Source organism: Xyrauchen texanus, chromosome 10 (genome assembly GCF_025860055.1).
Source record: "Xyrauchen texanus isolate HMW12.3.18 chromosome 10, RBS_HiC_50CHRs, whole genome shotgun sequence".
NCBI lineage: Eukaryota > Metazoa > Chordata > Actinopteri > Cypriniformes > Catostomidae > Xyrauchen > Xyrauchen texanus.
This window is the reverse complement of record NC_068285.1, coordinates 40,078,283-40,087,304: the sequence shown is the minus strand read 5'-3', so window position 1 is coordinate 40,087,304 and position 9,022 is coordinate 40,078,283. Positions and strand designations below refer to the sequence as shown.

General features: G+C 37.9%; 1 protein-coding gene across 3 annotated transcripts in view; it reads right to left on the bottom strand.

Annotated features, from left to right (window-relative positions):
- Positions 1-9,022, bottom strand: part of LOC127650346 (solute carrier family 66 member 2) — a 41,392-nt gene continuing 32,370 nt past the window's right edge. For all 3 annotated transcript variants that reach the window (XM_052135703.1, XM_052135704.1, XM_052135705.1), the window contains one exon: positions 1-1,023. In XM_052135703.1, the coding sequence (XP_051991663.1) occupies positions 816-1,023 (208 nt within the window). In that variant the 3' untranslated portion in view covers positions 1-815. The remainder of the gene's footprint in view (positions 1,024-9,022) is intronic.

The following is a 9,022-nucleotide window of genomic DNA, read 5'->3' as shown; positions in this document are numbered from 1 at the left end:
CAACAAGACACTTCTATCCACAGACCTGTCACTCACTGGACATTTTTTGTTTTTGGCACCATTCTTAGTAAATTCTAGAAACTGTTGTGTGTGAAAATCCCAGGAGATCAGCAGTTACAGAAACACTCAAACCAGCCCGTCTGACGACAACAATCATCCATGTGATTATCTAATCAGCCAATTGTGTGGCAGCACTGCAGTGCATAAAATCAAGCTGATAAGGGTCAGGAGCTTCGGTTAATGTTCACATCAACCATCAGAATTGGGGAAAAAATAAATTATCTTAGGTGATTTGGACCGTGGCATGATTGTTGGTGCCAAATCCAAAAAACATCCAGTGAGGGGCAATTCAGCTGATGGAAATGCCTTATTGATGAGAGAGGTCAACAGAGAATGGCCAGAATGGTTTGAACTGACAAAGTCTACAGTAACTCAGATAACCACTCTGTACAATTGTGGTGAGAAGAATATAATCTCAGAATGATATTCTGAGATGTGGTTTGGTGCTGCTTTGGCAGCACGAGGGGGACTTATACAATATTAGGCAGGTGGTTTTAATGTTGTGGTTGATCAGTGTATGTGAGCAAAATCCTCATCCAATCAGCATACATATACTGTACATACAGTACCCATGTACAGCATGCATCATACTGTATATCAGTCCAAAGTGTAGCAGTTCTTTACAAAAATTACAAATATTCCAGGTAAAAGCCATCCACTAATCCATTGACACTTGAAAGCAAGTTTTTTCTTATGTGTATGCCCATGCCCAAGTCCACTGTGTCCGTTTGTTAATACGTGAGGGAGGGTGTGTTTTAGAGGGCCTTGGCACTGGTGGTGTGTGTGGTGTGTGAGATGGGTTTCTGTGGGTAATGGCTGTAGTAGTACACTTGGAAGAGGATGGCAATGTCCACACACACCTGGAGCAGACCACAGATCCAGAACTGCATGGGAGCCTGAGTCAACAGGAAGTAACCTGTCTTGAAAGTGTCCCCACTGGTCCACATCAACACCATCTTAATGCTGGAGAGACAGGAAGAGAGCGAGAGAGACAAATTTATAAAAATCACCATAAAAGTGGTAAAACAGAGAAACAAGAAAATCAATATAAAGAAAATACAAATGGAGAGAGGAAAAGCTTTGTAATAGTAGTCCTTGCAGGGTTACCCTAAATATGAAGAGTGTAACTTCGATGTTAAAACACTTTTCAAAATACAGGTACATTTGTAGGTTGATTTCATGTTTGCATCATTTTTCATTTTGCTAACTTGTTGCTAACTGGCTCGAGTGAAATGAGCCCACTCCCAAATCTCTATGATAATCTGTTCCCTAGGTATGTCTTGGGTTTCTCCTTGTAAGTCTTTGAATATATTTTGCCTGTTTTATCATCCACCAGGCAAAAATCAAAACAACTCCATGCCATTCCAAGCAAATATGACTTTATACCATGGGGAAAAAATAAGGGTTTTATGAAGAATGTTCATGCTGCAGTTTTCAATTTAATGAAAGCATGCTCAAAAAATATCACTTGTGTGCTATAATGCAAGCAGTTTAAAGCCATACAATAGCTTTTGCAAGAAAAAAAAAACTAAATTTAGGTCATTATTTGCAAAAAATGTTCATGTCCACCACAGCTCTAAAATCTCATTCGCAAAACTAGGGGACACCAAACGCAACTGGTTGTTCCATACCTTGTAACCAAATGCAACACACCGAGCTTGGACTATCTGCATGGACTATTTTAAAAGGTATTTTAAAAGGTGCTTTAATGTTGTTTTTTTGGAGCTTGACAGCCCCTGGTCTACCTTCATTGTTTAGACAAGAGCAGCATAACCAAAATCTCTCCTTTTGAGTCCAGAAGAAAGTTTACATTGACATGAGGGCGAGTAAATAATGATAGACTTTTCATTTATGGGAGAGCTATTCCTTTAAAAGGTTTTCTCAAGTGGTGTTGATAGTAGAAACCCCTCTGCAAGCCTATTTAAGCCCTCTGAACAGCTCACATTTTAAAGCAGGCAGATAAACAAACTTTCTTTGTGCAGCCATATTTGGTGCATCAGCAACTTCACACAGAACCACAAAGCAGTCTTTCATTTCCACTGGCAGATTGAAAGAATGAAACAGAATGTGTTCGTGCATGCATTTTATACGCATCAGGGAGGAAGCTTATATGAAGCTTTTCCTTCATATAGGAAGGATTTTCCAGAATACATCTCTCCTCACTGCACTAATATTTTTTTGATTTGGCATTTTCTGATGTACCAATGACATTCTGCCATGAATTGTAAATGTATGTAAACAAATTTCATATCAGGTTATGATTAAAAACCACCTTAAAAAATATTAGTGGTGAAGAAATTCAGTATAAATGTGATGTGTTGACATTAAGAGTGTGCAACATAGAATTATAATCAATGTACAAACTGTAGCTGAATACGGTTGTCAGTTCACCTTTCAGTGCTTTATCCTGTTCTTCACACACACAGTTAGGTAAATTAAGGCAGTGACAACCACATTCTAAAACCCAATTAACTCCCCCAAAATTCTGGTAGAGACAATTGCATGAACTGTAGTGTGTACGGAACCAAACCGAAATACTACTTGTTAATGATGTGATTGATAGCGTGTGTGAGATCTTTTTCATACTTTGTCCTTTTACTATATGTTGGCTATCTTTTTCTGGTGTAAATCACACAAACAGTGGTATGCGTCTTCAACCATATTCCGATCTCTCTCATCTGTAGTTTCTCTTATCGGCCCTGCGTTCTCGGGGTAACCCTTACATTACAGTCCAGAGAGAGCACGCACTGTTTAATACGTTAAATGCTTTGTTTGCATATAAACAAAACACGCCAATTCTGTCAATGGCAGGAAACTAAACATTGTTAACTTTGGAATTGGGTAAAGAGGTGGGAGGTCCAAGGCAGGGTTAAGGGTTGAAGATTATCCAGGTTAGAAATCAGGGGTAGGGATAAGGTATAGAAATTAGGGACATGGGTTAGGTAAAGGAGGTGGTCCAGGGTTAAGGCTTGTGGATTAGGGGTAAGGATTTAAGGTTGTAAATTCAGGGTTGGGATAAGGAAAGAGAGTTGAGGGCTGGAGATTGGGATCAGGGTAGGGTGAAGTGGTGGAATATTAAGTTCCTTTATTAGACTCTGGGTACATGATTGTTCAAAGGTAATCATATTAAATGAAATATAAGTGTCAAGCCTGGGAATCCTGGGATAGGTTTAGAAGGCCTGTCAGATGGAAAGTGTCCATCTATTTATTTTATTTTTTTTGGACTTTCTCCCCTCTTTTCTCCCACATTATAGCTACCACGAGGTGGTTAACCCAACGTGACTACCCACCCTAGAAACTGGGCCAATTTGTAGCTTAGGAAGCCTGACTAGCTCACTCTGTATGCCCAGGAATTGAAATTGCGACACCAGGTGTGGTAGTCAGCATCTTTACTTGCTGAGCTACCCGGGCCCCAGAAAGAGTCCATCTTGCGTGATACCCTAGGTAGTACTTTGGCTATTGCATTCACCACTGATGGCATAGCCTCACCCCAAACTTCAACCACAAAGTCCAACCCAAATCCATAGCCAAAGGCCCACTCTAGTCCAAATGAGGTTACTACATTTTAAAATTAATATACTATTTTAAGACAACTTCTAAACATTTTATTTAATATGAGATTATACAATAAAAGGATGATAAATCTTATAATTCTAAATTCCCTGAAACTGTTTTTCTATTTTCTGTTTTTCTTCATTCCCCAGAACTGAACCTGGATCTTCAGGTTCCTCGGTTGTTTTCTGTGACCACTATGCTCCAGAGGCAGTAGGGATAGACCATCAGTCAATACATTAAGATGTGAAATGTTTTGAAAATAAACAAATGTTCTTTCGGTCATATGAGTTTTTTTTAATATAGAAACCTCTTTTTGGAAATCCAAACAGTCTACCAAGAAAATAAAATTAACCAGGTAAGAGTAGATCCTGCTTGACCACTGTCCCACAGAGGTTCTCCAATTCAGAGAAGCATAATTAAGGAATGTTGTTAAGGAATGCACATATATATATATATATATATATTAGGTCTGTCAATCCATAAAATGTTTTAATCAAATTAATTACATGGTGTCCCGATTAATTAATCTCGATAAATTGCATATACAAATATTTGCTGAGAAAGCCTCTCATATAACAATAATTAAATATATAATGATGAAATAATGATACATGGTTATCTTTAAATATTTAAAAATTATATATTTATATTTATATATATATATATTAATTAAAATGCATTACATTCTTGTAGCAGAAGAGTTAATCATTAAAGACAATACAAAAAGCGGCTTTAGAATACAATGTGTTGTTTACTAACATATTATTGATCATAAGTCAATCATTGACACACAGTTCATCAATCCATTTTACAAGTGAATTTGTCAATCAGTTTGTCAATCAGAATTGAATTTGTCAATTCAATTATGAGGGCTTGTTTAAGGACCCGTCAATAAACACCTGCGTCAGACATACTTGTAGCGTCTTGGATGTGTTGCTTCATAAACATAACATTTTTAGGTCACTGTGTCAAGTTAAATATAGTTTAATACTTAGAACACGTTAACAAAGGTTAAACGTAGGATTAGGAAAATATGTAGTGCTAGGGTGGGAATTAGACTTAGGATGGGGTTAAATTTAGAGATAGGATTGAGATCAAGATAGAGATGTCTAATGTTCATCTGTGTTACTTAAAACCATGAGACCTCTCAAGTAAGCTCTCCTTAATAACATTAAAGAAAGTTTTGATCTTGCTGGGTAATTCATCAAACAATGTCATAAATCAATCAATCAATCAATCAATCTATAAATAAATAAATCATATTAAATAAATTGAGTTAGGGGTTGAGGTTGGCAGGGGCCGGGAGGGCAAGGGTTAGCCTTAGTGACTGGGTTGAGGCTTGCACAACATTCTTATCAATCTATCACTTACATCTGATTTTAGCCATGGTTTATGGTAAGGGACTAATGATTTCTGGACAGGAAAGTTATTCCAAGGCCAATACAATATGTTGATCCAGGAAGACACCCTCCTTGTCAAATTCTACTTAGTAGACATGGCACAGAATAAATACTCAATTCACACACTCTGACATACTAGAATCTAAATAAAAAGCACATGTGAACAAATCCAGACATCCTTTAGTCAGAAAGGTCTAAAATGTGCTTATTTCAGAGACGTTCCATCTTGCAGAAAGTGAAAGGAATCCTACACACTGTATGTGTTGTTATAGCAACACAATGATTGAGAAAATTCATCTTTCCAAAGGCCATCTCAAAAGGGTGGGTAAAACTAAACAACTAGGTTAGAAGAGAAGACCAAAGAAAACAGTACAAAGAGACAAAACAAATCTCTTGTTGTCCAAAAGAAATGGTTCTTGGAAGAGATTTCTGGTAAATACTTTCTCTGTTTGGTAGAATCCGCACTACACTCTCAAACCAGAGCTGAAATCTGTCCTGATCCACAGCATCTGATAAAAGAGCCCTATAAGAGCTTATTAGAGCAGCATGTCCTAAAGTAGAGAGGGAGATGAAAGATCACTCTCTGTGCCACCGGGCAACACCGATCAGCTTCTGTGACAGACCAATAAACCACTCGACACTCCACACAACAGAAGAGTTTAATTAGCATGAGTCATGATGAACACAGTCACAGTCTGTTAGATAATGGATGGTAATGTGTATAATTTATGCACCACTAGCACCAGCAAACGTAATTGCAAAAACTTCCAAAAAGGTATCCCAAACACTCCTACCACCCCCTTTTTGCATGCCGCCATTTTTCATTGTTCAAACAAACAGGTAGTCCCAATCTATACTTTTCCATTGATATTTCGGACTGCACAAAACACATTATTGCTTTGAAAGTGCCACAAAACCAGAACTTTGTTTTTACCTTGACAATGATTACATTTCTGGAGGTCACCAAGTCACTGTACTGCTGAATATATCTTTTTTTTTTGTAATTAACATTTTTATTGATTCCTACAAAAGATATATTAAAAAAATATATATATATATATATATATATATATGCTACTCCCAAAAATGGTACAGAGCGGGGTGGATCGAGCGCTCCCTCAAAAGGAAGTTGCTCTCTGTGGTTCTGTCAGGAGAATCTGAGCAGGACGGCAGTATTTCACCACAGTGTGTTGGTGTTAACTGCTTTATGCCGAGCGCTCTGTTTCTCTAGCTGATAGGATGTGTTAAAGTTCATTTTGATTTAAAGTTTAAAATTGATGTAGAAATGGGGGGGGGGATGCTTGATATGATGCACATTGTCCAAATATTTAGAGTATGCTATGAATTTCTGTTTATCTGTGCATTCATTTCAACTGTTATTATACACCGTGTAATATGTTATAATGAAGCGCTCTGTTGATAATAAATGCTTGGGGACTCTTAATATAGCACAAGCATTGTGTTGATGGTTGGCAGGGTATTGGCCTATAGATTTGATTTCAGATCAATAATTAATGAGCTTGATTCAGGTGAATAACTCATAGGTTACATTATCAGATTGGAGCTGTGAGCAAAATATTGATATAAAATAAAATAAACTAATAATTATTATTATATTATATATTATTTTATGCAATAATTGTATGGTGTGTGATTTTGTGCTTATTAGAGTACTGAATCATTAGTTTAGCGACCTGCTAATGTTATGATCCGCAACAAGATCAGAGTTTCTCATGAGGTTAAAACTTCTACCCACTCAAAAGAAAGCTAAATAGATATCTGTTGATTTTACAGCACTTTTTGCCATCCTAGATTCTGGTTGGTCAATCACAGTATTCTGTGGTCAAATAATTTTGTATAATGACTGCTAAACTATATACATGTAACACATTCCCAGGAGCAGTTGTGTGGTGCATGTGTGTTGTATTGTATTGTCTGTTGACGTCATGGACTTGAAACGGACCATTGTGCTTGTATTGATCATATCTTGGACAGTGGGTTACTCGGCCGTAAACGGAAAAGGATTTCATCAAAATAGGTCCAAAATTATAGAGATTTATTGCTCCAGTGGGGGAAATTTATCGATTGCTAAACCACCAGTGGATATTACCCTCCCGAACATGCATCAGATGGTCAGTGAACGGGAATGTGGCTGTGACATCTGATGCTGAAATTACTGTTACCCAATCATTTCCCATTTCCTCTTCCCCCTCTCCATTCAATATTTGGCACAAAAAAACAAAAAACAAACATTTGGCCAAGAATTTTACATTTGGGCTGATTCTCAGCAAGTAATTAATAAATAAAAAAAACTAAATTGTTAGTTTAGCAAGACACACAGCTGAAGTACTTCTACTGGCTACACAGCACGTCGAACAGTCCGACTCAAAAAGAACCAAATGAGCCGGTCCCACTAACTGTCGAAGTTTGTAGAGGATTACCAAGAACTTGCAATGTGATGAGACGTTAATGGCAGTGGCCGAATAAAAAAACAATGTATAAACCTACAGATGTATCTGTGACAGGGCAGAGGGCAGGGCCGGGTCGTGATTTCACACACCAGGCCCCAAATCAGGCTAATCAAGCCTCAGAGAGTGATAAAGGCCGACTGGAGACTGCAGTGGGACAGAGAGAGATTTACAGACAGCTGTCTGACACCTTTGTGTGTTTGTCTTTTTGTTTAAGTTTTATATTAAATCTATTATTTTTATTGCCTCCTCCTTCTCGGGTTTCTATGCTTTCACATCTGGCTTTATTTGAATGTTTCAGCGTGAATATCATAGTACTGGGATGATAGAATTACATACTAGTGACTTCATTACGTAATGATGAAAAAGAACCCCTAAAATAGTTTTATTTTTTATTGGTATGTTCAAACACACCGTCCGAAAGAACCGATTCACAGAAATGAATAGGACTTCACATCATGTTTTACAACAACTTTCATCTGACTTAAACAAAACTTCATTTTCTAATGCACACGCACAAAAATAACAACAAATTCCATTACATGCTATAAATGTACGTGGCCTGGGATTGTAAGAAATCCAAAGCAGCTGTAGAACATACCACTGAAGCTGATCAGAGATCATGTGTGAGCATCTTTGACTGCTGGTGTTGTGTACACCATTGACAACTAACACATCCTATCAGCTAGAGAAACAGATCGCTCGGCATAAAGCAGTTAACACCAACACACTGTGGTGAAATACTGCCGTCCTGCTCAGCTTCTCCTGACAGAACCACAGAGAGCAACTTCCTTTTGAGGGAGCGCTCGATCCACCCAGCACCTGACTCGCGGCTCAAATCTGCAGGAATGCAACTTAATGAATGGTTTGTTTGCAGCCTGTGGATACAAAACAGCGCACTGCTCGGTAAACACATATATAAAGTGAGAGTTGGGTGCAATTGCAGGGCGACCATGAGATTATTCAGACAGCTAAATAAGGCACTGACAGTTCTCTAACTCTGACTAACAACACTTAGGCATTGAACCTTATAACCGGGTCACCGGTTTCCCTCCCAATGTGATTCATTAGCATTCTACTGATGGACAATGAAGTAGAGTAGCACATGGCCAAAGGGTCTTTATCACAACAGCAGTTACCAGGCAAACAACTCACTCTAACTACCAGCCACTGGAAAACTGACATAAAACATTATGAATGCATGAATAAACAAATAGATGCCTGGGAAATAGATAGAAGGTTATATGATATGAGGGGGGAAACAAAATTGTTTTGATGGGCGATGCCTTAAATTGTCTTAATTTGATCTTGTAATACAAGGCTGTCTCCGGGAGAGAAATCAAATCATCTCCGGTCACAGTGGACCTGTGTAGATTTTAATCAGATGTGATAAACAGTTTACCATGTCATGCAGGTTACATAAAATGAGTCTAGGTCCAATTTGGCTTTCTGTGAAAACAAAGATATAGCAACAAGTGAAAAGCATCTATAAAACAATGCAAAAATACAGGTTAAACCAGAGCTAGTTGTCACAATTTT